Source organism: Mustela nivalis, assembly GCF_964662115.1.
Source record: "Mustela nivalis genome assembly, chromosome: 1".
In the NCBI taxonomy this organism is placed as follows: domain Eukaryota; kingdom Metazoa; phylum Chordata; class Mammalia; order Carnivora; family Mustelidae; genus Mustela; species Mustela nivalis.
Genome location: NC_139020.1, coordinates 281,100 through 309,065, shown reverse-complemented (window position 1 = coordinate 309,065; position 27,966 = coordinate 281,100). Strand labels below are relative to the sequence as shown.

The 27,966-nt window shown below is 56.6% G+C and overlaps 1 protein-coding gene across 2 annotated transcripts; it reads left to right on the top strand.

The window, feature by feature from the left end:
* Positions 1-38: 38 nt before the first annotated feature.
* Positions 39-16,703, top strand: LOC309840864 (uncharacterized protein). Of its 2 annotated transcripts, XM_082683368.1 has the most exons (6): positions 39-455; positions 4,179-4,274; positions 12,267-12,389; positions 13,488-13,743; positions 15,388-15,443; positions 16,572-16,703. In XM_082683368.1, the coding sequence occupies exon 1, from the start codon at positions 166-168 to the stop codon at positions 367-369; it is 204 nt and encodes a 67-aa protein (XP_082539494.1). In that variant the 5' UTR covers positions 39-165; the 3' UTR covers positions 370-455; positions 4,179-4,274; positions 12,267-12,389; positions 13,488-13,743; positions 15,388-15,443; positions 16,572-16,703. The 2 variants fall into 2 exon arrangements, with proteins under 2 accessions (XP_082539494.1, XP_082539495.1); XM_082683369.1 differs by lacking the exons at positions 4,179-4,274; positions 13,488-13,743; positions 15,388-15,443; positions 16,572-16,703.
* Positions 16,704-27,966: the final 11,263 nt, after the last annotated feature.

Sequence of the window (27,966 nt, the reverse complement as noted above, 5' to 3'; positions counted from 1 at the left end):
GTAGGCGTAATTAGCAGTTCTTCTTGGGGGACCGTTCGGATCGAATTCTGAACTTAAATGCTGGCATTGCAGATATTAATGAAGGCGGAGTTTGTGGGACAGGGATCTGCCGGCTGACCTGTGGGTCTGGCGCGGTCTGGCGAGCGCACTGAGCGCCACAGCCTCATGTTCCCCAGCAGCTCGCTGGCTTTGTGGTTCTGTTACTTTTTTCTTACTTACCTTTGCCTTCACTACTTCTCGACGTTTTTGCGCAGCTTGCTCACTTCCGACAGAGAAAAGCCAAAGGTGACTGTGCGCATCCGAAGAAAAAGACGGCGAAGAGGAAGGGCCCGGCTGTCAATGCGCCTGTCCAGGAGGAGGGCCCGGTAGCCCCCGAGGATGGACTCCTGGGAAGAGGGGACGTTTGCAAAGATGCGTCGTGCAGCGACACCCCCGAGGGAGCACAGGCAGCGCAGGTGGGTGTCTCAGCTCGGTGCAGCTTCGCGGCACCAGCAACTTTGGTCTGTTTTTGCCTGTCAGAGGTCGGGAAAGAGAGTTTCACTTTATGAAAAAGGGAATGTATCTGTTGTTTTCACTCCTATACCTTTTGTGATTTTGGATTGACTGAAGGCAAGTGTCGGTATTGGTTCTTGCTTCGGTAGTGGAGGTTTTATCAGTGCTCCCTGGGTGTGGCTGTATCAGCCCCTTTAACAGGCTTTTTTCTTTGGACACTTAAACCGTGATATTCCTTCGTCCACTCACTGTCTCTGTTCCTCACTTTCTCTCTGAATGTCGGGGTGGAGAAGGCCTGGGTGGAGATGCTCTGGGAGTGGCGACCTGCTGGACGAGGCACCGCTCTCTGCTTGAGGCCTAGTCGGGGGCAGGTTGGGGCCCACCTGGCCTCCGGGTCGCCTGTGGGTGGGCTTGCATTGTGGCTTCTTCGGTACCTTACTGAGGGCCCTTGCCGTGTGCGGCAGAGCAGGGGCAGGGGCCGGTGTTTGCTAGAAGCGGCTGGAACACTGGTGGCTGAGGGCAGAATTTGAGGAAACCTCTGATGCGTCTGGCCTGCTTTACTGGAAAAGTGGCGTCATGGCCAGTATGTGAATTTATGATACTCTCCCTGCACATCTGGAGTTTTCCTTCCGAGATTTGGAAGCTGTCGCTGTTGTACTCCCTCGTTGGGGGGGGCAGCTGGCCAGCACTCTGGGGGCCCAGCCTTTGGGTCAGCTTGATCCCCCACTGCAGGCCTGAGGGTCACCGTCCTCCCCTGTGCTTGTCCTGGGGGGGGGTCGCCGCCCTCACGGCTGCGCAGGTGAACGCGCCACACACAGAGGCCCGATAGTCGGCTTCCAGGGCTCTTCTCTGCATGTTTTCTCCGCGGCTCCTTGAGGAGAAAAGCTCATGACTTATAGTTAATGGTGGTTTTATTTTTGCTTTCAAGTCAGAGAAGTTTTTTAATTTTATGTTAAGGGTTCTAGCTTTCATTTTGAAATAACGTTCAGCTTAAAAAATTTGCAAAAATTAGCCCAGGGTTTATGGACACTGTTTGCTCCGATTCCTGAAGTGTTAACATTTTGTGTTACCGCACGATGATCATAATCTGTTTCAGTTCACGCTGAAACAGGACCGTGAGCTAACGGATGGAGCATGTTCAGGGTTCTCGCTCCGTCCCACTGCTGCCCTTTTTCTAGTCCAGGACTGTGTACTGCATCCCTAGTGTCCTGCCAGCTTAGTCTCCTCCAGTCTGAGACACTTTCTCAGTCTTCCCTTGTCTTTTATAAGTTGGATATCTTCAAAGAGTCACTGGTAGGTATTTTTTTTTTTTAAAGATTTTATTTTTATTTGAGAAAGAGAGAGCGTGCGCCCACAAGCCAGGGGGAGAGATAGAGGGGGAGAGAGAAGCAGACTCCCCGCTGAGCAGGGAGCCCCATGCCGTACTCAGTCCCAGGACCCTGGGATCATGACCTGAGCTGACGGTAGAAGCTTAACCTGGTGAGCCACCCGGGCGATCCCTCACTAGTCATTTTGTGGAATGCCCGTCAGCTTGGGATTGTTTGATGTTTCCTTCTGATTAAAGTCAGGTTATAAGTTCTGGTGAGAACAGGGTAGAAGTGAGGATTCCCTGCTCCGTGCAGGTGGTATTGATACGTGGTGGTCTCACTACTGGTGAGGTCAGCTTTGACCACTGAGTTACTATGGGACCTGCCAGATGTCCCTTGATAGAAAAGTCACTGTTTTTAACTTTGGTGTTAGTAAGTTTATTGTGGGAAGAGAGAGACCCTGCAAAGCCCTATTTCTCCTGCTTTCCTCCACTAATTTTACCTTCCATTGGTGATTCTTGCTTGCAGCAGTTGTTATGGTGGTGTTGGCCAAATGATGATTTCTGTGTCTGTTATTCTGTCTCTATGTGTTGATGTCCTGCTGTGAGGAGGAGCTGTCATTTCCCTCTCGTCTGCCTGTGTGTCCAGTTGTGCATGGTAGTGTGGATTTATGGATTTCTCTTTTCTTTTCTTTTTTTTTTTTCCCTTTTTTAAGTAAACCTTACACCCAACATGGGGCTTACACACTTGACCCCGAGATCAAGAGTCACGCTCTCACCACCTGAGCCAGTCAGGCCCCCTGCGTTTATTCTGTAGGTTTTGCTCCGTTACAGCAACCACGCCAGTGTCCATTTCGTTGCCGAAATACAGAGATTTGGCCATTGGGTGTGCCTTTGAATTGGCATCAGCCTTTCCTACATGGCCTTGTTTTTGGCACCTTAGTTCTTTGCATTTTGGGACAGAGATTTCCCAAGTTTGTTTTGTCCTTTTCAGACTGTTATCACCCAATTCTTCAAGGAGCTCTGGTTTCTTTTAGTGGAGAATGGTATTTAGAAACCAATATCCGGATGTGTGCTCATTGCTATTGGGGTGTCTTTGGTTCCAGGCTGCTTCCACAGAGAGCTAGGTCTCTGTTTCTTTGTCAGTCTCTGCGTATAGTTATGAGTTCACACTAGTACCATGAGTTCACACTAGTACCTTCAGTTCCCGTCCAACATCACGGGAATCATTCTAGCTTCTCACCCCTCTCCTTAATCTTAATTCCTTTTACCAATAGTGAGAAACCTGGCGCCTTATGTACAATAAATTCACTTACTTCCTCAGTCTTAAAATTTATACAGATTAGTTTCAGAATTGCTAATCCTCACTCCTGTGAAAACAAACTTACTAACTAGAATATTTGTATATGTAGTTGATCCTTCAACAGCAAGGGGGTTGGGGCACTGACCCCCCCATGCAGTTGAAAATAGGCCTATAACTTTTGACTTCCCAAAACATAACTACTGTTGACCAGAAGCCTTACCAGCAACGTGTAACAGTCGATTAACACATATTTTGTGTGTTTTCTGTATCATATATGGTATTCTTTTTTTTTTTTTTTTTTAAAGATTTTATTTATTTATTTATTTATTTGAGAGAGACATAGCAAGAGCCTGAGCATGAGTCAGGGGGAGTCACAGAGGGAGAGGGAGAAAGTCAGGTTCCCTGCTGAGCAGGAAGCTCTATGCGGGGCTTGATCCCAGGACCCTGAGATCACAATGTAAACTGAAGGCAGACCCTTAGCCAACTGAGCCACACGGGCGCTCCTTCAATATTCTTATAATAAAGCAAGCTATTTAAAAATGGAAAATCTTGAGGATGAAATATTTGAACTTAAATAAAAAGAGCTTAGGAAATATGCATGTGTCTGAAAGATTAGAATTTATTGTGAAACTAAAATTTAGTAATTTAAGTGTCATGCACAGTGAAATGAGGCAGAATTCATTAAATAGAAGAGCAGCACGGTGCCTAGGGGCTCAGTCGGTTAAGCATCCAGCTCTTGGTTTTGGCTCAGGTCATAATCTCAGGATCCTGGGACTGAGCCCCATGTTGGGCTCTGCACTTAGCATGGAGTCTGCTTGTCCCTCTCCTTCCCTCTCTGCCCTTCCCTAACCCAGAGAAATAAGTCAAATCTCAAAAAATAGAAGGGCAGTAACATCATTAGGGAAATGGTTGCATAAAAAATGTTTAGGGTTTGAGAATTGTTTATGGAGGAACGTGCATTCTGAATGGGAAATGGGAATGGAATTGGTGTGGGCATTTGGGTGTGTGGGTGGGAAGGCCTGAGGTTGCAGCCTTGGACGTTGCTGTAAATGCTCTTCTCTGGCCCTTCCTTCTTAGCTGGAGGACCCCAGTGGAGAGAGGACAGGGCACTCGGAGCAGCCACAGCAGAAGCTGGATGGCGACCACTTGGAACAGCCTGAGGATATCACAGAGGTATTCTTCAGGGTTCTCTGTTAAAGTGTGTTCCTTGTCAGAGGATTTCTCCATCTTGTGGTGGAAATCCAAACCAGAGAGAGGACTCAACGTCTGAAGGGCCCTGTCTCTTCAAGAGCAGAAACTCAGAACAAAGAGAGCTGGATACAGAACTTCCCCTGCAGGCCTCACTTCCTTGGTGTCACCCTTGCACAGAAGGTCTTTCGGGGATCCTTCTGATGGAGCCCCAGTCTCCCTTCCTTGGGACCTTGATCTTTCCTTCCGGATGTTGAAGAGAGAAGGTTGCCTTTTATGCACTGAGGCTAGGGGTCATGTCTGACTTTCTTCATTTTCCCATGCCCAAATGTTGTGGCGTGTTCCTTGGGCCAGGCCTTCATCTCTCCCATTGTCAGTTGTGTGTGTGGGGTCTGTTTCTGCCACAGAGCCTGGCATGAATTCCATATATGATGGATTAGTTACACTTATTAATTGTTTGTTTTGTTTTAGCATTTGGAAGAAAATTCATTAGATGCTGAATTGACTGGTTTGAAAGTGTTGTGTTAAAATTCTGTATTTTCAACATTGGATTCTAGCTGGACTCAGTTCACATTACTTTAGACAGTGAGCAAGCTTGGTTTTTAATCTGTATTATTGCAGGTGAGATCTGGATCATAGGCAGGGCCTGGAAAAATCGTCTCTGGTGGGGTCCACAAGGATCACCCTAAAATACATGTTTTTATACTTGTTTTAAACTGTGACACAAAAAACGGAAAATGATCCCTGTGATATACAGCATGTATACGGAAAAGTAGAAACTGCATAAAATGTACATACAGCCTAACAAACAAGTACACAGTAAACACCATGGGATCCCCCGCAGGTAAGACACGTGACAGTGCTGGGCCTGCTGCTGTCTTCTCTCGACCCCGAAGTCAGCTGCACCCCGATTTCCGTGGCAGTTTTGCTTTAGAACGCTGTGTAAATGGGTCAGACGTGGTGCTGGTGTGTTTCTGTCCTTACCCTTCCAACATCTTTGCGTTCTTGTGTTTCAGTTTATGTCCTGCTAAACAGTGGGGGCTTGATTTTTAAAAATTATTCTGATAGTCTGTGTCTTTTTGGTGGATAATATAATTCATTTACATTTAATGTAATCACTGATGTGTTTGAGCTTATGTTTCATTTTTAGGCTGTTTATTTCCTTTTTCCTTTTGCAGGGGCAAGGCTTTGGATTATTTTTTATCAGGGGATTTCTTTTTTTTTAATTCTCCCTTCACCCATTTTGAAGTAATAATATACTCAGTTTCTGTTCTTTTACTGGTGAGCTTATTACATAGAATATTTATACTTGTCTATGTCTAAACTTAATCAGTAACTTTGGTCTTTGAAAGTACAAGGATCTTAGAATATTTAAACTCCATTTATAAGTCTCTTAGTGTACGTTATTGTTATTTTTTTATTATAAAATAACACCATAAAATTTACCATCTTAACCATTTTTTTTTTTAAAGATTTATTTATTTTAGACAGAGAGATGGGGGGGGCATGCACAGAGCAGGGTGGAGGGACAGAGGGAGAGGGGGAGAATCTCAAGCAGACTCCCCCACTGAGCACAGAGTCTGACAGGTTGCTCAATCTCAAGACCCCAAGATCATGACCTGAGCCAAAACCAAGAGTTAGGTACTTAACCGACTGAGCCAGCCAGGTGCACCTTAACCATTTTTAAGTGCACAGCCCATTTGTTTTAAATGCATTCATAATGTCATGCGGCCATCACCACTGTCTATCTCCATAGCCTCTGTCATCTTGTAAAGCTGAAACTCTGTTCACTTTAAGCAGTATGTCCCCATTCCTCCTCCCCAGCCTCTGGCAGACACCACTCTACTTTCTCAGTCTCTGATTTGGACTATTCTAGATACCACACTTAAGTGGAATATGTGGTATTTTTTGTTTGTTTGTTTGTTTTTGCGAGTGGCTTATTTCAGTTAGCATGATATTCTCAAGGTTCATATGTGTTGTAGCTTGTGACAAAGTTTCCTTCCTTTTTAAGGCTAATGTGCCTTAGTATGGTTAGACTGCTTTTTGGTCCATTCATCTGGGGGAGGATGCTTGAGTCTCTTCCACGTTTTAGGCATCGGGAGTAATGCTGCTGTGGATAGGTGTGCAAATACCTCTTTGAGACTGTGCTTTCAAGTCTTTGGCGGTTTATGTCAAAAAGTGTGCTAATAAATCAGATGGTAATTCTAATTTTAATTTTCGAGAAACCTCCACACTGTTTTCCACAGTGGCTGCCTCAGTTTACATTCCCACCAGCTGTGCACGTCCTCCCCAACACCTGTTACTCTTTTTTATAGTAGCCATCCTAATGGGTGTCACATTCCTTTTTGTTTAGGTAAACTCTGCACCCAGCGTGGGGTTTGAACTCATGACCCTGAGATCAAGCATTGTACGCTCTACCAGCTCTGCCAGCCAGTGCCCTTGCTTTTGTTTTTTTAAAAATGACTTTTAGCCCCGCAGTTCGTTCAGCCTTCTGTCATCCAGCCGTTCATTGGTTTAAATAAGCTTTTAATTCGGGAAGCGTTAGAGATTTACAGCAGAGTTGCGGACTGGGTGCTGTTCCCGCACTCCCTCACTCCCTTCTGTCCTGCTGGCATCGCGGACATGGGCACACGTGTTGGGGCGAAGGCCCTAACTCTGCAGCGTCACTGCCAACTGTGTGCGGACTCGCTTGGTCCCAGGAGTTTTCCAGCTACGAGCTTTTTCCGTCTGGGACTCCGCCCAGGACCGCATCACTCTCGGTCGCCTGCTTCGACTCCTCAGGCCTCTGACCGCGTCTCAGTTTCTGGTGACCATTTGGAACAGCGCTGGTGGCTGCTCGGGGACCGTCCCTCCGTGTGGGTCTCTCTGGCGATTGTCATCATTAGGGATTTCACCACCGCGGCAACGTGCCCTTGTAGCCTCCTCCTGCCGGGCCGGGTCAGCCGGGTTTCCCCTTCTCCAGACTCTCCTCTTCGGGAGGGAGCCACTGAGCCCAGCACACTCTTCAGGGGACGGAAATCACGTGCGCCTCCCACAGGGAGGGGTAGCCACACATTCTGTTTGTGAATCTTCTGTAAGGGAGAGTTGCTTCTTCGCCCCCATTAATTAATTGAATCACATATTTATATCAGTGTGGGCTCGTGTGGATTTAAGTTACACTTTCTGCTGTAACCTCAAACTACGTCTTATTTCGTTTGTTGCTTCAAGTGTTCCGGCTCGGGCCACTGGGAGCTTTTCCAGTCCGGCCCCTGCGTCCTGGCGACACGCCCCATCCTTTGTCTTAGAAGCACGTTCTGGCTTTCTTCAGGCTCGTCTTGCGCTCCCTGCCTCAGTTCTGGAGTCACACGTTTCTTCGAGGGGCCCTGGTTCCCTTCGTTTGATGCTGGTGGAAACCAAGACCGGGGCTCCGGGTGCGGTCACTGCTGGGTCACTCAGTGGATGCGGGGGCACACTAGTCCGTGTGCGTGTGCGGTTATTAACCACCTGCAGTTAATTCTGTGTCTCTCTGTCCTTATGTGCACTTATTAAAGTAAGCTTGAGCGCATCCTGCTGGCCCCAGATCGAGTCCGGCACCACAGGGCTCCCCACGGAACAGCTCCACCCCTGCAAGTTTCCCTGTGCCCCCCCACCCCCGCTGTCAGCCTCCCCTCCCTCCCCCAGCCCCGAGTGATGGCCTGCCTGTGTCTGTTCTTTACTTTTGCCTTTTCTGTGGTACGGATGGGATCCTAGAATGTGGTGCCTCTTGGGTCTGACTTTTTGAACCTGTAGCACAACAAACGTAAGGTGCAGGCCAGCTGATTCTCCATCAGGGCCCCCTTCTTTGGCTGCTTTACCGCATGCACGTGCTGGTTGACGCGCTCACCTGGTTGCTTCCGCACGATGGAAGGAGTCCTTTGTTTTTTAGTGTCCGTTCTTGTTTAGGGTGAGCACTGTAGTTCTGTTTTCTTCCTCCTTTGCTCTTTCTCAGACTTGCACGGCGGGCCTCGCCCCTCTGTCCGCAGGACGCTCCTCAGCATTTCCTGTGGCAAGACCCTGCTTGTGCCCGTGTCCCATTTGATGTTTTCCTGAATATATTTTTGGCTTTTTCCCTTTGTTCCTGAAAGATAGCCCTGCCGGCGTGGACTCAGAGATTGGTGGTGTGTGTCGCGTGCTGGGTGTTTGCCCGGCTCTGCCCCAGCTTCAGTGTCCGCAGCCAGCTCCCGGTCCCTTCGTCCCTTCGCCGCCGCCTTGCACACTTCCTGCTTGGCCTTCCACACTCTCACTTTCCCAGGCCGAGATGTGCACGTCTCATTTTACTAGCGCGACCTGGGACCTGGGCTCTTGCGCCTGTTGCTTCTAGATGATCTCCAGGCGCATCCCCACACACAGTGTCCGGCCCTTCTTTCTCCAGGGCCCGAAATCCCAGTGGGGTTTTCCGAGCTCCTTGTGTGCACCTGTCCCGTCTTGTTGGTTACCCTGGCAGATTTCGTCTGGGTTCTCTCTTCTTTACTCTGTTTATCTGTGTGTCATCGGCTCCGAAATCCGTCTGTTGAGTTGTTGTCTCTGGCTCCGCTCTCTGTATTTCGGGACATTCTGTCTGGACTCCTTAAAGACAGCGGTATCATTTTGTGTCATGTAATGTTTCCTGGAGGTACTATGGAGCTGATTTTGTTTTAAGTGCAGGTGTACCTTTTCATGAGCAAATTGGTCTGAATTTTGCTCAGTGTTCAGAGGTGAGGTTCGTTCCTCTCTGTAGGTTTCTGTAGGGCTTGGGCTCGTTTTGGGCTGCGCACCTCTGTGGGGACCCCCTGCGGATGCTGCCGAAGGTCTTCTTCTTCTTCTTTTTTTTTTTTTTTAAACATTTTATTTATTTATTTGACAGAGATCACAAGTAGGCAGGGAGGCAGGCAGAGAGAGAGGGGGAAGCAGGCTCCCCGCTGAGCAGAGAGCCCGATGCGGGGCTTGATCCCAGGACCCTGGGATCATGACCTGAGCCAAAGGCAGAGGCTTTAACCCACTGAGCCACCAAGGCGCCCCTGAAGGTCTTCTTTAATATCTTGTTCTGCAGGTACCTGCTACTTCCTGGGGTAGCCTGTGTGTGCTCGCTTTTAGTGAGGTGTTTGTGTGGTTCCCATGAGAATGTCTTGTGTCCCTCGCTTGTGGGAGCCCCTCCAGACGGGTGCCAGATGTGTACCTGATAGGTGTCCCAGGAACAGCCCTTTGTTAGGACTTATTTTTTCTTTTTAAGATTTTATTTGAGAGAGAGAGAGCGCACGCAAGAAGGGGGAACAACAAGCGGGAGGGGGTGGGGAGAAGCAGACTCCCTGCTGAGTAGGGAGCCTGACTGGACCCAGGGCTCCGTCCCAGGACCTTGATGTCATGACCTGAGCTGAAGGCAGATGCTTCGTGGACTGCGCCACCTGTGTGCCCTTGCTGGGACTTGTTTTTACCTGTGTCTTGGCATGGGGGGGTTCTGCGTCCCACGGCTCGTATACGTTTGTAAACATGCGATGAGCAGGCCTGGGTTTTAATGTTTCAGGAGAGACGCCCCCACCGCGCCGCCTCTGCCTCGGCATCTGGACGTGGGTCAGCTCCCTGGCCTCCCACACCTGCCTTCCCACCCTTGGGCAGCGAAGATACGCGTCCTGTCTTGCCGCACAGCCTTCAGGACACCTGCTTGTGTCCGACATCTCCTTTCTAACTGCCCTTCCGCAAAGCTGCCCGTTCTGGGAGCGTGGGCTGCCCTCACGTGGCCCTGTCCCCTCGATCACTTTAGAGTCTGGGTCCCTCCTGCCTGGCACCTGGTGGGTTCCCTCCCGGAGAGCATTTAGAGTCATTTTTGTATATTTTATCCCACAATTCTGATGTTTGTAGCAAAAATGTTTTGAGATTCTGCCTTTTATGTTTTAAACTGGACATTCCTATGTTATCTTGTACCATTGGAAAGAACCCTTTAATCTGAAGAAGGGTCCGTAGTGGTATTTACTGGGCTCTGACACTCCCCTTGGAACGGTTTGCTTCCACGCGGTGAGCCGCACAGGTAGAGGCGCGCTGTGCCTCACAGCTACGGGGCAGATTCCTGGGCATCACCGACACGTGCAGGGAGCAGCGGGGGTGGGCATCAGGGCTGGGAAGTCCCAGAGGAGCTTAAGGATGGGAGGCAGAGCCGGTCCATATGTGCAGGGGCCCCGGTGCACGAGGCAAGTGCCGAGCGGGACAGCGGGAGGGACTGCCCCCTTCAGGGAATTTTCCCCAAGGGCAGCAGAGGCACCGAGTTCTTCCAGGGGGTGACAAGGTTGGATTTGTTCCCTGAATGTATCATCTGGCCTCCAAGCCACTGACCTCACATTAGGCTGAGTGACCGTGGGGGCCAGTCACCTGTGCTCATGGGAATGGAGGGTGGCCAGGATTGGCCTTGGGCTGCTGTGGGGTTGCTGTGAGGGGAGGCAGGAATAGGAGGAGTGTGAGGGTTTGGGGGTGCTGTTAAGTGAGGTGCATAATGTTGGAGGAGCCCCGGCTTGGGCAGGAAAATTCAGTCTGGTTGGAGTCTGAGGTGCCTTTTCAGTAAGCCCCAGAGAAAGGTCTGGGCTGTCAGGGAGGGGAAGGTGGGAGGCCTGTGGCTGTAGCGGCCTGCTGGGGGGGGTGGGGGGGTGGGGGGGTGGGGGGTGGGGGGGGTGCTTGGGGCGGGGCCTGCTCTGGGGGGCAGGGCCTGCTGCGCGTTGGGGGCCTCTCTGGGCGGGGCCTGCTCCTGGCTGGGCGTGGTCCAGGCTAGGTCTTCTCTAGGCCTGGCCTGGGGCTGGTTGCGGGGGAGGGTAGGGGAGACCGGGATGCTCAGGGAAGGCCTGTAGCTTTTCTTTTCCCTGTAGATTGTTGATGCTGAAAATGTTCCTAGAGTTGGGAAATTTTTTTTAAGTGGGTCTGAGCCCAGCGTGCAGCCCAGCGTGAGGCTTGAGCTCACGACTCTGAGATCAGGACGGGCTGAGATCAAGAGTCGGGTGCTTAACCACCCGAGCCACCCAGGTGCCCCCAGCCCGGGGAGTATTAAGACAGAAACGGTTTCTATGGCGCTTGACGTATGTTGTCAGAATTGCTCCTAAGAAAACGTTACACCAGCTTACTCTGCTGTTGACGTGTTCGGTTGTTTCCCTGTGACTTTGGTGACATTGAGGATCAATATTACCACGAGCTTTTGCTGCATGACTGACTAGCTATAAAATGATATTTCAGTCTTACGTGTCAGGTTCGTTGAGCTGTTACTGGTACCAGCCGTCGCAGGCGCCGTAAGTGCGTCTTCCTTCCCGTCAGCGTCACTCCTGACTGAGGAGCCGACAGCCTGGGGCACTCACGCTGCCTCCCTCTCAGCAACACCTGCGGCTGCTGTCCGTTAGCAACACCTCTCCGGGGTTTTCTGCTTTACCCTAAGCCACTTAAACGGGCTCATTGTTCTTTCTTAGTTATTTTTATTGAGATACGATGCACGTATATAAAATTGACCATTTTAAAGTACATATACCAGTGGCTTTTGATACATTTTGTTGCGCAACCATCACAACTGTGTAATCCCAAAATGTTTTCATTACCCGGAAAGGAGCCTCATACGCGTTAGCAGTCCTTCCCCATTCCTCTGTCCATCCGGCCCCTGGCGCCCAGTGGCCATCATTCTGTCCCTGTGGATTTGCCTGTTCTGGAAGTTCATGTTCACAGAACCGCACAGTGTGTGTCTGGCTGCTTTCACGGAGTCTGACGTTTTGAGATTCTCAGTGTCGTAGCTCCTTTTTATAGCAGAGTGATGCTGCCCCGACCCCGATGGCTTCTCCACGTTCTGTTTGTGCGTTTTGCTGTGTGCGGCCGCTTGGGTTGTTTCCACCTTCCGGCAGCTGGGAGCTGTGCTGCCGTGAACACTGCTGGGCTCGGTTCCCTCTGGCGTGTCCTGAGTGTTGGTCGTGACTGTTTTCTCATGGGACTTCTCTGACTTCGGTCCTTCGCTGCCTTCTTTAGGGATGCGAGCAAGAGCGCGAGCTGGAGTGTGCAGAACTGACGAGAAGACAGAAGGATGCCGGTGCCGGTGGCGCACAGCAGCAGGTGGCCGTGGGGCTTCAGCAGCCGACAGAGACGCAGCAGGTGCAGCTGTAGACCCGGCCACGGGGTGCTTGGGGGTGTGGCTGGTCCCTGCGCCAGTGGGTTTGGGGATCCGGGAAGGTTGCAGGTAGTACAGGTTTGTGCCGCAGGCTTGCTGCGTGGGGGGCTTTGAAAGGGCAGGTGGAGAGGTGTGGGAGGACACTTGGGGACGGTGAGTCTGGCCAAGGGCCACTCAGCACAGCCAGCGGTTTCCCTATCAGCTGCCGCTCCCATTCATTAAACACAGGGGTTGCGTGATCCTGAGGGGCCTCGAGGGAGAGAAGCTGTGAGCCAGGCCATCCTGCAGGCACATCTGATTCCCCTGGTGGCTGCCGCCTCCTGGAAGCAGGAGGTGCTTGTGGCAGGAGGGCTGGTGTGCCTCACTGTCGCCTTGCTGTCCTGCCGGAGGTCCCTGCTGACCTCTCTGGAGACACATATGCTTTTCCCATGGTTTCTGCTTCTCATTTATTTATTTTCAAGGATTTTAATTATTTATTTGACTGACAGAAGGAGGATGAGCAGGGAGAGGCAGGCAGAGAGAGAGGAGAAGCAGGCCCCCCGCTGAGCAGAGATCCCGATGCGGGACTCGATCCCAGGACCCTGAGATCATGACCTGAGCCGAAGGCAGAGGCTTTAACCCACTGAGCCACCTAGGTGCCCCATCTGATGGGGGTCTTGCAACATCTGGAATGACTGCTCCCCTGTCTCCAGCCGGGATGGGCCTGTGGGCTGGGGAGTCTGCCTGGAGGGAGGTTGGGGGCTATCCTGCGTGGCTGCATGTGGCCCGTATCCTCCAGGAGGAACTACAGCCCCTGCTGTCTGCAGAGCGACTTTGGGTGGAGGCAGGGCCCTGTGGGCCCGAGCGGCTTCAGGAACAGCCGGCTGGGCTGTTTTGGGTGGCTGGGGAGCTGCCAGGCTGGGCCCCGCCGCCTGAGGTCCTTTGGGGAGCTGAGCTGGTACTGTCCCTGGAGCACGAGGCTCCCGGGATGCGGGTGGAAAGAGCCTGCGGGGGTGGGGTAGGGGCTGCTGCTGTAGTGAGTTGGCAGCCCCGGCCCCGCCAGGCCGTGCGCCAGAGTGCCCAGAAACACCCCTGTCCCACAGCCAGTGCCCGCGCTGGAGCTGGAGGCGCTGCGCCTGAGTCTGAGCAACTTGCACGCCGCACAGCTGGAGCGGACGCAGGCCACCCTGCAGCGGGAGAAGGAGGCCGCGCTGACCGAGCTGCGGGCCACGCTTAACGGCCGCCACGCCCAGGAGCTGGCCCTGCTGCAGAGCCGGCAGCAGCACGAGCAGGCGCTGGCCCGGGAGCAGCATGCGCGGGAGCGCCAGGAGATGGAGCTGCGCTGCCGTCAGGAAACAGGTGCGGCCGTGCCTGCCTGGCCCGGGGCTCGGCGCCCGCGGCTGCCCATGGGGAGGCAGGCGGGTGACCCGGCCAGGGGCAGGTGTCCCATCCCGAGCTCCCTGAGCGCGTGTGCGGCACCCTGCTGGGGGGCGGGGCTCTGCGGTCCCCTCGCCCGCTGTCTGCTTCTCGCCTGGGCTTGTGTGCGTTTTTGAAGTGGGGTCCTGTCATGGGAGGTGATCCGCTTGTGTGCCGGAAGCTTCCGTGCTCGCCTCTGGCGGGACTGTCTGTGGCAGCGTTGTTGACCACCGCAGATGCTCCTGGACACAGACCCTGCATCCCACGGGCTCCTCCCTCTGCTCCCGTGGCGCCATGTCACTCCCCGGGGACAGCTGAGGCACCTGCTCCTTTGGTGATTCTCTGGCCTAGACCGAGCTCTTTCTCTACATCTAAGATTGAATTTTATGGGTTATTTTCTCCGAATTTTTTGTTTTAATTTTTTGTTTTCCAATTTCTTTGTTAGTCGCTACTTTTGAAGACGTCAGTTTTGTGAATACCAGCTTGATTGTGTTCCGATTCACATAGCTTACAATTTTCCCATTTAAAGTGTGCATTTCAGAGTCGTGCAGACGTCCCACGGTCCAAGGTTAGAACATTGATCCCCAGAAAGAAACTCGTGCCCGTGCGGTCACCCCCATTTCTCTGCTCATCTGCCGGTTGAGTTTTTCACTTGAAAATTGAAAACAGTGGCCTGGGTGTGCTGCAAGTCGCCCTCTGCTGGGTCGCACGCCAGCCCTCAGAGGGAGCCAGTCTTCTTAGGTTCTGGGGATGCCGTCTCATGTGTCCTGACGTAGAGTCAAGCAAACATAAGTAGTTTTATGTCCCCCCATTTTTGCTCATTTTTAAAAAATACAAAACATGTTTTCCTTTAGGCTCCTTCCAATGCTGTCTTCTCTCTGCTCACCCTGGGGAATGGGACCACAGAGGGGCCCACGCCTGCCCTCTGCTCCATGAGGCTCTGCCATGGGCTGGGCCCCTGGGACCTCCCCTCTGAAGTGGTGTCTGGCCTTGGCTTGAGCTCTGGGCTTGCTTGGGCCACCCTCACTTTGTACGTGTGCCGTTGCCTGGCCCCAGCTTCCCCTCCCCCCTTTCCTGAGGTCCCTGTGTCTCTTTCTGGTGCCCGTGTCCCCAGGTGTGCATAAACCTCAGTCCCTGCCCAGGCCATGCCCACTGGTCCAGCCTCACCCCTCCTCTGCATCTTTTCTTGTGGTTCTTCCCTTGGGGCTTGGGAGCTGATGGGTCTGAGAAGGTCTTTGTCTGTCTTTCATACCTTGCCTGGAGTCTGGCACAGCGGGAGGCCGGGCGATGGGCCCAGGGTGCGTGGGGGCCCGGTGTGGGGCAGACAGACCAGAAGGGGCACCCAGGTCTAATGTGCCAGCCTGCGTGGGGCTGTCAGGCTGGCTGAAGGCTCTGTCCTGGTTTGGGAGGAAGAGAACTTGGTCGTCCGTCACACGTGGGATTCTTGTTGCCTCCCTGTCCTTCCGTGTTGGCCAGCGTCCTACGGCACGGCCTTGAGGTGCCGGCAGCCCTCTCCCCTGCGAGGGGTCAGGGTGTGGGAAACGCGGAGACTCTGGGAGCTGATCTGCCTTTGTGTTTCTCTTGCAGCCGAGCTGAAGGAGAAGTTACAGTTAGAGATGGAGAAGAACGCACGGACGCTAGAGGTAGAGGTCGTTAGCGAGGTCACTCTGCGCGTGCGGCGTTCGCCTTCCTGTCCGTCACCCCAGCCGGCCCGGATTCAGACAGCATGATTCAGACAGAGTGCAGTCAGAGCTCTGATTGAACGTGCTGGTAGAAAACACATGCCTTCTGCTATAAAGGGAGAGCATTCTTTCCTGTGTACAGGGTGTTAGCGCGGCTCGTGTGGGGGCTCACGCGTGCTTCTGCTGTCACAGGAAGCTCTAGCACCCTGAGCTCTGATTCCTAGGGGGCCCCGTGGCCTGGCTGTCGCTGTGCGCCAGACGGACGGATATCCCAGGGCAGGGAGGTGCCCTGTGGCAACTGAGTAAAACGTGGGGTGCCGGTCCCAGGCACCTCGGGGGAGCGTGTTGGGGAGGGGTGGGGCAGAGCCACCGTGCAGCCGAAGCCTCCCCTGGCCCCATGTGCTGTGCTGACCGTGCGTTCTGCGGTGGTCCCGCTGATGCCCCACGCCCCTCCTGGAGAGAGTTCTGTGTTCCGGTGGGACGGAGTTAGCTCCTCTCTGAAGACGCCCCACCCTGGGACGGTCTATCCTGGCCATGTGTCCCCTTCTCAGGGCCGTGTTTGCGGAAGGGCTGTTGGTGCCAGTGACAGCAAAGGAAGTGGCTAGTGTTGGGGGACGTTAGTGGCATGGGGGGGACACGTGTCTGACACTGGACACGTGGGCGTTTGTGTCCCAGCTGTTCTGATCGGGCCGTTGGTGGAGGACAGCTGTTAGTCCCAGGCTGGAGGCTCGTGCCCCAGCTCCCACCCCTCTGTGCCGGACAGCAGGGACTGATTTCTTAGGGCATCTGGGACAAAGCCAGCCCTTGGCAGAGGTCAGGTGACATCACTGTAGCATCTTGGGTCTTCTGTGGAGGACGTGTGTGTGTGAGAATTACTGAGCATGACTCTGTCCTCGCTTCGTTTCTGGGCAGGGGGCCCTTGCTCTCTCTGCTTCTGTCCCTGTGGGTGGTGGGGGCCACTCAGCTCCTCTGTGACAGTCCAGTCTGGGTGCAGTGACTTTCCACACCTGGTTTTCGAATGCAGTTTTAAATTTTTTACCCCAGATCGTCCACCATTGGCCCATAGTCTTTTTCCCTTACTTGAATCAGAACCTGAAGCGAGGATGGGAAGCCGAGAGAGAGTTGTGCTTGGAAAACCTGCGCAGAGAATTGTCGGCAAAGCATCGGTTGGAGTTGGAGAATTTGCAAGACCAGTTTAAGAACGAACTGGCAGAACAGAAAGCTGAATTGGAGAAGATTTTTCAAGCCAAAAATCAGGCTGAATGTGAGTTTCAAGTTCAAACGATCCGGTTTGAAGGGGGTGTGTGTGTGTGTGTGTGTGTGTGTGTGTGTGTTGCTAGAAGGGTGTGTGTGTGTGTGTGTGTGTGTGTGTGTGTTGCTAGAAGGACAGTCCCGTGCGGTGCCAGGCCCTTGCTGGGGACGAGCATGTGCATCTCCTTGCCAGAGGGGTGGTGGCTGCGCGTCGCCCACAGCGATGGAGACAGGAGTGGGTCCGCTGGGCAGCTCAGGCCCAGCCTTGGGCTCTCCCCTCGGTGAGCACAGGCTTCTCCAGCTCCTTGACCTCCCCTGAAACCTTGCTTTCAGAGGTGTTTGTCCCCGTTCTGTGATGGTCGTTAAGAAAGCAACACTGCTCCTGTTCACGTTCTATTCTTGCCGCCCACCCCACGGCGCCATCACGGTCAGGAGGTGGCGGCTGTCTGGGCTGCTCCCCGGGAGAGCAGAGTACTGGAGCCGTGCTCCCGCGTGGTCGGGAAGGCCACGTGCTCAGGGAGGTGTGTGCCCAGGTGCGCTGAGGACTCTGGAGACCCAGCAGGACGCGGCCCTGAGGCAGCTGCGCGAGGACCTGCAGTCTGAGAGCGGTCGGCATGTGCGGGACTTGGAGCAGAGGCTCCGCGACCAGGAGGCGGCTAAGCAGCTCGAGGTGGGCCGGACGTGTATGTGTGTGTCAGCCACTTGGCAGGGAGGGGAGGCTCTAGAAGGTTCTGGGTGGGATCGTTTCACGTTCTGGCGTTAGCTCTAACTCAGGTCGTCGATTCCGAGCCCGTCGGTTTCTAGTAGATGGAGGAGTGAGGACAGCGTGTGGAGCCGGCGTGACTTATGCTGGATCGCACACACGCGGAGCTGGTGCTCTTTACCAGGGCGCCTGGGACCCAGACTGCAGGCATCACGGGTCTAAGGCCAGGTTCTCTGTCCGAGACCCTAAAGAAGCACGAAGTCTCAAGGAGACTGAGCCAGAAACACTTGTGCTGCTCGTGCTTTCAGAACTCTCTTCCAGCAAGACGTCATGTTCCCTCGGTGGGCCATGTGGTCAGGTCTTACGCAGACACCCGAGGGCTTCTGTCCCGAGGGCCATCGGTGCCCTAGCATCAGGCCGAGAAATCAGAGAGGCGGAGTCCGTGTTGGCCTGTGCCTGGATTTCAGAAGAGAACCCAGGAGGACCTTGTGCTTCTGTCCCCATGGTGTCCACACCCACTCCTGGCCCCCATGCCCCATCCCCCCCGTGCTCATTCTCCCTTGCTGATGGGAAAGGAACACGGAAGGGCACCTTCTGTCCTGTCCCTGCATGAGGCGGGCGGGGCGCCCCACAAGGCAGCAGGCCGACCTCAGGGCCACTGCAGGCCGGAGCTCCCATGTCCTGTGTCCCCTCTGGCAGGCTTTGTCCTTCAGCCCTGTGCCCTGCACTTGTACCCACCCACTTGGTGCCTTGGGACCACGTGCAGCCTGCCTCCAAGCCCCCCGTGAAGAGCTGAGCTGCTCTCAGCTCCGTGGGTGCAGGGTTGGCTCTGTTCAGCCCCGAAGAGACCCTTCCTGGGGTGGGGTGTAACCGAAAAATGCAGAGAACACCCCACCATGTCCCAGGAGGGGGAGGGAGGGACCCCCGGGAGGCTGGTGCTGACGCAGTGTGGGCAGGAGCCTGGCCCTCCCTGCCCCGACAAGGTAGAAGGACGTGTGTCTGGGACAACAGAGAAAGTTTCCGTCCTCACTCAGTGAGGGGAAGGCCAGGCAGCAGCGGGGGGAGGCGCATGAGGAACGAGCCGTGTGCGGCCATGTGCGGCCGCTGTGGCTGGTTCGCTCTTGGCTGCAGGCCTGGGGTCTCACCGCGCGTTCCCCAGAGCTGGGCACAGACCTTCTGGGCTTGGTGTCAGGCGGTGTCTCATGCTGCGGTTCCCTCTTGCAGTTAGAGAGCCTCCGAGCGTCGTACGCCGCGCTGAAGGCCCAGTCGCAGGAAGAGATCCGGCGCCTGTGGTCCCAGCTCGAGTCTCCGGGACGCGACAGTCATGACCCGAGCGGTGAGGCATCTGCTGTTCAGAGCTCAGATCCTCGGAAGCTGACGCGGCGTCTCCATGGCCGTGACAGCTGTTGCACGGACAGCGGCCGGCGTGTGGTTTTCAGGCACAAACCCAAGGGCCTTGGCTTCACCGTGGGGCCGGCCTGCCGGGGGTGGGGGCCGTGAGGTACCTGCGGGGGGGCAGGGGCCGGCGAGGCTTACCTGGCATGCCTCATGCCGCCACACCCCTGCACCCCTGAGCTCGCCTGGGGCAGGTGCTCTCAGGCTCCGATGGCCCCAAGGGGGCTGCCCACGTCGGCTGGGCCCAGCGGCTCGCCCGGCTCCTCCTATGGACCCTCTGTGAGAGGGTCCCTGCTCACGGGCGGTGCCTCCAGCGGGGATGTCAGGGGATGTGGGCGAATCAGGCGGACTCGTGTGTTCCTCCTGCTGCTCTCCACGTGGAGCCTTTGCAGTCCGGGGGTCAGCCTTGCCGGGCGCACATCGCTGGGGGCCCAGAGCAGGCTGGGAGGAAGGGCCAGAGCCCGTGGTGAGGCCACGCCCGTCCGCTCACGCCTGGTCTGCCTCGAGCCTGTCCATGGCTGCGGGTGTGGCTCCTGGCTCTACGGACGCCGCTGAGTGAGCTCTGGCGCTCGGCTCTCCGTGGCCTGTGGGGAGCCTCACACTGGCCTCCAGGGTCCTTCCTGGGACGTTTGTCTTGAAACTCCTGGGTGGCGCCCCGTTCCCGTCCACGGTGTTGTTAAGCAGCTGGAAGCACCCTCTTGCTGAAAGCGGCGATGCCAGTACGTTTACTCACGCTCGGCGTCCGCTCCAGTTCTGCTGCTTCTAGCAAAACGCCACAGATGCAGGGCGGGGAGCCACGCACGCTCCGTAGCGGCTGGTGCTGCGCAGGTCGGAGTGGATGGCGTGACTGGGTTTTCTGTCCAGGGTCACCTGCGGCCGGAATCAAGGTGCTGGCGGGGCCCGGCGGGGCTCACGGCGGCTGGGGCAGGATGAGTCCCTGCAGTTGGGGGGCCGAGGTCTTGTGTCCTTGCTGGCCGTTGGCCGGGGCTCTCAGGCCCTGGGGACCGCCCACATCCCTGCTCTGCGGCCCCAGCCACCCGTGGAGACCCGCTGGCATTTCTGTTCTCTGTGATGCCCGCAGCACCAGCCTGAGAAGCACTATGCTTCCGGGGGCCCACGGGCTCCGCTGAGGTCGCCCCGGCCAGCTCCCTGTGTGAGGCACCCCCCAGCGTTAGCCGCGGAAGGTCCCGCTGCGCCTTCACGGAGGCTGGGACCGGGGCCTTCCCGGAGCGGAGGTCTGCAGTGTGTTCTGATGTGTCCTCTGCGTCTGGCCCGGAGGTGACTGCAGAATTCCTTCCCCTTGAAGCATTCCACGACCAGCTCCCGGACCGCACGCCTCACGGGGAGGAGCAGGAGCACCGGAGGTGGGACCGGCGGCAGCAGCGAGAGGAGTCTGTTCCCGAGTCTGCACAAGTCAGGTGCACGGGGCCTTTCGTCTTCGCTGTGTGCTCAAAATACGGGGCCTTTGAGCTGAATCGGAGTCTGCTTTTATTTGCGGTTTCCTGCCCGTGGAGACCAGGAGCCTCGTGTTTTAGAAACAGCTGCCGCTTGAGCCTCGAGCAGGAGAGGGTTCAGACAAGGAGCCACATGGGACCTGCAGCTCCGGGGTCCCCTCTGCTCCAGCACGGGGTCCCGCCAGGCGGTCCCACAGCCACGGCCTGCTTGGCCGAGGGCTCCCGTCCTTGACGGGGGTGGGGGGTCACCGTGGAGGGAGCAGGGAGGGAAAGAGCGTATGAGGAGGTTTTAAAACGCATCTTCTCTCCTAGTGCACCCGGGCCGTCTCTAGAGGAGAGGACTGGAGAGGGGACAGCGCACCTCGAGGGACCCCGCCTTCAGCCGGAGGTGACAGCCCCTCTTCCCTGCATGGAGGGAGCGGACGCGGAGCGTGCGTTTCAGGAGCGCGAGGTGCTGGCGTTTGCGGGTGTGGCCGGTGACCGCCCCTCGGTCTCCTCAACGCCTGCCAGCCCCAGGGCTCCAGACTTTGCTTTGCTCGTGACGAGACTTGTAGGCTCTACCGGCTCAGCCGCTCCCGCGCGTCCAGTGCAGCCTTGTCTCTGGTCACGAGCACTGCACCCCCAGACTCCGTTCTCTGACCGGAGGCTCGTGGCCTCTGACCCTCCCTCTGTTCTGCCCACGCCCACCCCCACCGCTCTGTGTCCGTCTGCTCGGTTAGCATCGCACGGGGCAGTGACGTCCCGGGGGGCGTGTTTCTCTCCGACTTACTCCGCTTCTCCCCTCGGGCTGCGTCCACGTCCACGAGTGGCTCGTCCTTCTTCGTGGCTGAGGAGTGTTCGGTCGTGTGTGTGTGCATCCCCTCGGTCCGACCGACAGTCCGCGATGCACGGGCTGTGCGCACTTGAGATGTGGTGTCCTGTCTCCTGAGCATCCCTTTACTTATGGTGATGCGTGGGGTGTCGGTGGCCCGGGTCTCGTGGCCGTCACCCCGGGCAGGTGGTGTGCGAGATGACGGTGGCCCCATGAGGACAAGCGTCCGCATCGGTGGTTTGCAGTCACCCTGGGTGGCCGTCAAGTGTGCACCTCGGAACGGACGGTTACACGGCAGAGATGTGTCCCCTCAGAGACGCGTCGTCTGGAGGCCGGGAGTGGGAGCTGGGGGCTGTTCTCTTGAGCCCCGTGTCCTTGGCTTGCGGTCGGCCGCCCTCAGGCTGCCTGGTCAGGAGGTTTGTGGTGTGTCCCGGTGTCCAGATGGCCCCATTCTGATGCGTTGGAGGTTCAGACTTCGACATGTGGATTTTGGGGTCACAGTTGATCCTGTTCAGCTGGCCGCTTCCGGTTTCCCGTGGTTAATGTCCTTTTCCTAGAACTCTCTTTCTGCCTGCGTTGACTTCTGGGGACGGGGGTGCGGTGTGGCGGTGGCTCCCTCTCCTCCACTTCCTTTCTTGTGTGTCCCGCTGGGCGTGGTGTGGCCGCCACGGCAGAGCCTCCGGGTCCTTGTCCACGGCCCTGTCCTGCCCTCTGGGCCCCCTGCCCGCTGTCGTCCTTGGGTCCCCTGCATTCTGGTCGGACGGTCCCTGCACGTGGTCCCGCTCTTGGCTGCACCTGTTCCCCAGTGGAGACCAAGGGCGCGTGAGGGGAGCCCTCTGAGAGCTTGTTCTGTTCGCGTGTGTTGGGCGCGTGTTGCGTGTCCTCTGCCTGCGCCGTGAGCCGCCCTCCGTCCCGCTGATCCTCCCTCCTGTGTGCGCCGCCCGCAGCCCGGGGCCCTGGGAGCTGCCTGGAGCTTTCAGGGAGCAGCTCCAGCGTGTGTGTCCACCGTTCCCGCTGGCCGTGCGGGAGGGCCTTGCGTCAGACTGTCCCTCCGCGGCCCGGAGGCCGGTCCTGTCTGCACTTCTCAGCGTCCGCCGTGCGCTTTCCTGGTGGCTCTTGTGAGCTGTGTTCGTCTTCTGGAGCGCGCGTCTCATTTCCGTTGGCCTTTTTGATTTCTGGGGGTTCTTTCTTGCTTGTTCTGTCTGTGCCACGGGGCAGCGTTCTCACACACCTCTCTGGAGGCCCTCGGTGCTAAAGGGTTTCTCGTGCTTCCCATGTGCCCTGCTTTCTGTCCGTCTGTCCCTCTGTGTGGGTGTCGGGGTCCCCGTGTCGGTTTTCGGTCCAGGGCTTGTCTTCACAGGCGGCGTGAGGCCCCCCTGGTGTCAGGGACCTCCCTCTGGGGTCCAGCCTTAGAAGGCTGGGTCCCCGGCCCCCCGACGGCCAGCTTCGGCCCGCGGGTCCTGCGTGCACGCAGCCCCTCTGCCCCGGGCCCCGGACGGTGCTGTGAGCAGAGTTTGGTCTTCCCAGGTTGGCCGGCCTTGGTGTCTCGAACCTCTTCCCATTGCCTCTCGTGACGTTTCAGGCAGGCAGAGGAGAGCGGTGGGACGTGTGTTTGCGGGAAGTCTGGAGTGTGCGCACGCCTCCTCACACGTGCGCGTGTGGAAATGTCGACAGGCCGCCGTGCCCTCCTCGGCGTCTGCGGAACTCCCCGGGGGTGTGGGAGCCCAGGGCCTCCCGCCGCCACTGGAGGTCGCCAGTGTGTGCTCCTCGCCAAGGGACGGCCGGTGTGTCGAGGGACGGCCGGTGTGTCGGCAGCTTGCGTTTCTGTGGTTTCCAACGAGGTCAAACCTGTTTTCACTGAAGCTGAGCGTTCTCCCCTGCAAGCTCTTTCTGCACACCGTGGCTCTCCTGGCCTTGGTCCCCATCCCCTGCGGTTCGGAGAGCCCCCCCGTGCGCCTTTGGACTCGGTCATGGCCTTTCTCGCACTGTGCTCATGGGCCTGGGTCTGCGGTCGTGGGTCCTTCCCTGGCCCCTTGCTCTTTGTCCCCGTCCTGAGTGCCGCCGGCTTCCTGCGTTGTCTTCTGACGCTTGGACGTCATTCTCTCATTTCACCGACTCGTCTTTAGAGATCTGGTCTATCTGAGGGAGAGTGAGGCAGCGAGAGGGCGGGAACACAAGCAGGGGGAGAGGGGGAAGCAGGCTCCCGCGGAGCAGAGAGCCCAGCGTGGGACTCGATCCCAGGCCCCTGGGATCATGACCTGAGCCGAAGGCAGACGCTTAACCCACTGAGCCTCCCAGGTGCCCCTTTTCTGATTTTAATTTAATTTTAAAGTCTTTGATTTTTCCTTGTCCACCCGGAACCTAGTCATTGTCCAGCCAGAGGTGTAGGCTCTGAGCTGGTGAGCTGACCCCCTCTTTCCAAACAGCAGGTCACTCTCTCAGGCCTGACCTGTTAAAACACAGCCTGTGTGCTTAGCTGTCCCCGGGGCACAAGTGTGTTTCTGGACTCGATTCCTCCTGTCACTCAGGTGGTCCGTTTGTGTAAGAGCGCAGAGATTCGAGTCTTGCTTTAAAAGATAACGCAACCTTGTCGTGAGCTGGAAGTTGAGGTCGGTGTGATTGCTCCGTGGTACTCGAGGAAAGCGGGTTGCCTGGCTGTATTTTAAGGGGAACAGCAGAGTTTAGCACGTGCCCTGAACCCTTGCCTAGTTTCCCGCCTCCCTGCCTTCCCTCAGGGTACTTGGGCTGGGCTTGTTGTCGGGTGCTTGCAGCAGGGCCCAGACACCCCTCCCTTGGGGGCCCCTTCCTCTTGGGGGCAGGTCCACGTCCAAGCAGGTCAGGCGTGTGTCCGCCTCCCGAAGGGGAAGTGTAGTGGGAGACACAGTGTGGGGAGTGAGTATGCTGGGGCCCCGCAGCGGAGCAGGGTGTGTTTGGCTGAGGTCCCGGCCCTGGGAGGAGGGGGTCTGCTGGTCAGGGCCTGCGGCAGTTCTTGTCCGTGAATGTTCTGGTCAGGCTCGCGGCGGCGGCCTTCTTGGCATCCCTCAGCTGGGGCTCCGTGTCGGCCTTGGTGAGGACAGCACGGGGGTGAGGCGGGCTCTCCAGCCGGTGGTGTGCCCCGTCTCCTCTGGGCGGTGGTCTGCCGCCTCCTGAGTTACTTGGGTCCCCGGAGGTGACGCGCTGCGGACGGAGGAGACAGCGTGAGCGTGCGCGGCCCCGCGAGGGTTCCGGGGGGCATTGACTGGGTGACGGGCTAGAGAGACCCCTTGTAACTTTTCCTGTGTGTGATTTTCCCTGCATCTGTACGCGCAGTTGGAGGAAAACCACCGGAGCCCGTGCTCCCCGGAAGCCCGGCAGCGGGAGGGCCGCGAAGGGACCCCAGTGTCGGACGGGGAGCAACGTGTGGGGCTCTCCGAAGGGCCCAGAGAAGGTGTGTGAACCTGTGGTTCGGCCCGCAGGGAGCGATGTGTGGGAAGGTTGGGGGCTCCCACGTGGGTTATCGGGACATCCCGGGCCTCACGCCACAGACCTTCCCTGGTGGTGTCCTCAGAGTTCGGAGCTGGGCTCGGGCCTGACCAGATGCAGCGCCGGGGGTCCCAGGAGATGGGGGCGGATGAGAGGCGGAGGCCCTCCCAGCAGATGCAGCAGAGGGGGACAGGCAGGGTCCCCACTGCGGAGGGGAGCCGGTGCGAGGCCAGCCCTGGACATGGCTTCCAGGACGCGGGGGCGCTGTTGCCACGCCTCGTAGCGCAGGGGTGGTGAGGTGGAGGGTCCCAGGGCGAGGGTGTGGGGGGCTGGCTCCACGGTGAGGGGCTCTGGACAAGGGCTCCCGTGGAGCTGCTGAGACGGGCTAAGAGAAGGACCGTGGCTCGTGAGGGCCAAGGTCACGTTGACCTGGCTTCTGCCTCTTGCCTCGTCCCAGCGCTGGAGCTTGTTCTCAGCCACGGCACACGGTGGCCACTGGCTGCCCATGGGCATGCGCGGTGCTCTTCTGGCCGCCGCTCAGCTCTTTCTTTTTTTTTTTTTTTAAAGATTTTATTTATTTATTTGTCAGAGAGAGCGAGAGCGAGCACAGGCAGAGGCAGAGGGAGAAGCAGGCTCCCTGCAGAGCAAGGAGCCCGATGTGGGACTCGATCCCATGATGCTGGGATCATGGCCTGAGCTGAAGGCGGCCGCTTAACCAACTGAGCCACCCAGGCGTCCCCCGCTCAGCTCATTCTTGAGCCCAGGGAGGGGACGAGTCCTGAGCTGACCGTCCCGGGAGGGTTTCCCCCGGCCTAGCTCCCCATAGCGGAAAACAGTCCCTGATACCCCACTGGTGGCCCAGGGTGGGCCCTGAAGGGGTGCGGGCCGCTCAGGACGGGGCAGCCCAGGGCGCGTCAGCCTGGGCTCCCCCAGGGCTTGGCAGAGCTCCAGGTGTCTGTGGTGCGAGGCGCCGGGCCCCGTGCTGTGTGTGGTGCCCTCGAGGTGCCTGACTCTCCCCCCTGCTTCTCGTCCCTCCCAGAGCTCGCTCGGGCGCCTCTCCCGTGTGTGCCGGACATGGCCTCGCAGGTGGAGGCCGAGGTGGCAGCCAGAGTCTTGCGTTTGGAAACTGAGCACAAGCTTAAACTCTCGCTTCTTCAGACGGAGCTCAAGGAAGAAATCGATGTCTTGAAACTAGAAAACGGAAGTTTACGCGAGAAGCTGCAGCAGGCGATCAGCCTGAAGGAGCACTGGGAGAGGGTGAGTGTTGCTCTGGCTTCCGCGGCGGCAGACTCCTGCCAGGGCCCCGCTGGTCCCCGCACTCCGTCTCCTGCCGCCTGCGGCACAGTTGAGTGAGTGCAGAAGTGGGGTCAGGCCAGGGCCCCGCTCGAGCCGAGGCAGCGTCTGGCTCCTTGTTGCTCCTTCGCCCTGCCTCCAGGTCAGGGGACTGGCTGGACGTCCTCAGACGGGCGGCAGGCTGGTTGGCACGGCCAGCGGCAGGCCCCGTGTGCCTTGGAGTCCCCAGTGGTATTGGGCTCCTGAGCTCTTCTGCTGTCGGTTGTGTGGCTGTGGGGTGTTCCGTGGGCGCGCGGAGAGCCTGCGCAGCACCCCCGCTGGCAGAGGTCTGGCGTGTGGGCCTCCCCTGGACTCCTGGCACGTTTCACTGTATACGCAGCGCGGGGAGTGGCTCGTCTTTGGGTCGGAGTTGTTAGAGCAGAGTCTATTTCGCCAGCGTCCTAAGTGTTCAGCGAGCTAAGTGTCCCCCCGACTTCACACTTCACCCCGTAGCATTGTGTGAGCCGCAGCCGCCTTCCCGTTCATCAGTGCCGTGTTCAGCCTTCACGCACGTTCCGTTGGCATGGCGGACCCTTTTCTGTCCGTTTCACTTGGAGTCTCTGCAGACCACCTGGACTTCGTGCCGGCGCCTGTGGCTTGAGGGCTCAGTCCCGGGACACTGTCCCCACATCAGGAGCTGTTGGCAGTTACTGGGTCCCCAGGTGATCCACGGATCTCAGTCCGACTCGGCTTTGGAGTCTGGATAGTCCCCTGCCCCTCACGGCCCTTTCAGGCTGTCGCTCAGGGAAACAGTGTCCTAATACCAGTGTCTTAGGACGGAGGCGAGCGAGTGACCAAAGGGAAGAGAGGCGTGGGGTGAGGTGTGCGTGGTGGGTGGTGTCCACGCCCGCGCCTGTCCTGCCACCGCTCAGCCCCCCACGTGTGCACCCGCCTGGCAGCTCTCCGAGGCCCACCATTTGGGAGTTTTTACGGAAGCTCCGTAACACAGGCGTGTCTGAATCACCGGCCGTTGGTGACTGAACTCCGTCTCCGTCTCTCTTCTTCGGAGGTCGCGGTGGAGCTGGAATTTCCAACCCTCTAATCTTGCCCTGATTTTCTGGGGACCAGCTTCCACCCTGAAGCCACCCAGAGGTCCTCAGCCGTCTCGTTAGCATACAAAAGACACTGATCGTGCCAGAAATTCCAAGGGTTTTAGCAGCTGTGTGTCTGGAACAAGCGACCGAGACCACATACTTTTTAACATATTACACGTGTGCTTGACATATAGTTGATTATGTTTTTTAAGATTTTATTTATTTGAGAGAGAAAGAGCCCAAGTCGGGAGGTGAGGAAGAGCAGAGGGAGGAGACTCAGACTCTCTGCTGAGCAGGGGGCCGACCCCCAGCTCGATCCCAGGACCCCAAGACCATGACCTGAGCTGAAAGCGAATCATTGAGCGACGGAGCCACCCAGGAGCCCCTGCAGTGGAATATTTTTAAAATCCTTTTTGACAAATCCTGCCTTTTGGTCAGAGTGTTTAGCTTGTCACATTTCGTCTCGTTGTTAACCTGGTTGGAGCCGGGTCTACGTTCTACTCTCTTCTGTGTGTGCGTCTGTTTCTCCATTTGCTCCCTGTTCGGATTATTTGAGTATTTACTTGGATTATTTGGATTTATTTGGATTATTTTATATTTATTTGTGTTATTTTTAGAATTGGGTTAGTTAATTGGACTGATTAATTGAATTGGATTAATTTTTAGAATTGATTTTAATGTGTCTGTTGATTTCTCGGTCCTATTTCTTTGCATCACGTGTTTAATGATTGCTTCCGGGGCTCGACTCGTTCTCACGCTCTTCTCAGAGGTTCACGGTTGCTGTACGGCTGGAAGGTGAGCTCCAGCCGCATCCTTCGTCCGCTGTCTTCCGAGCTGCCACGCTGACGGGTGTCACATCTGTCTTTGTGGTTAGATTCCACAATAGAAGTTTTGCTTTGAACAATCATGGGTCCTTGATTGATTAAAAAGGAAAGTGGTCTTAGATTCCCAACACTGAAGCGTTCTTTCTTTCCTCCAGAAGTTAGGAGTTTCCGTTTGGCCTCACTTTCCTTCAGCCTTTCATGTTGTGCCTGTTTTCTTC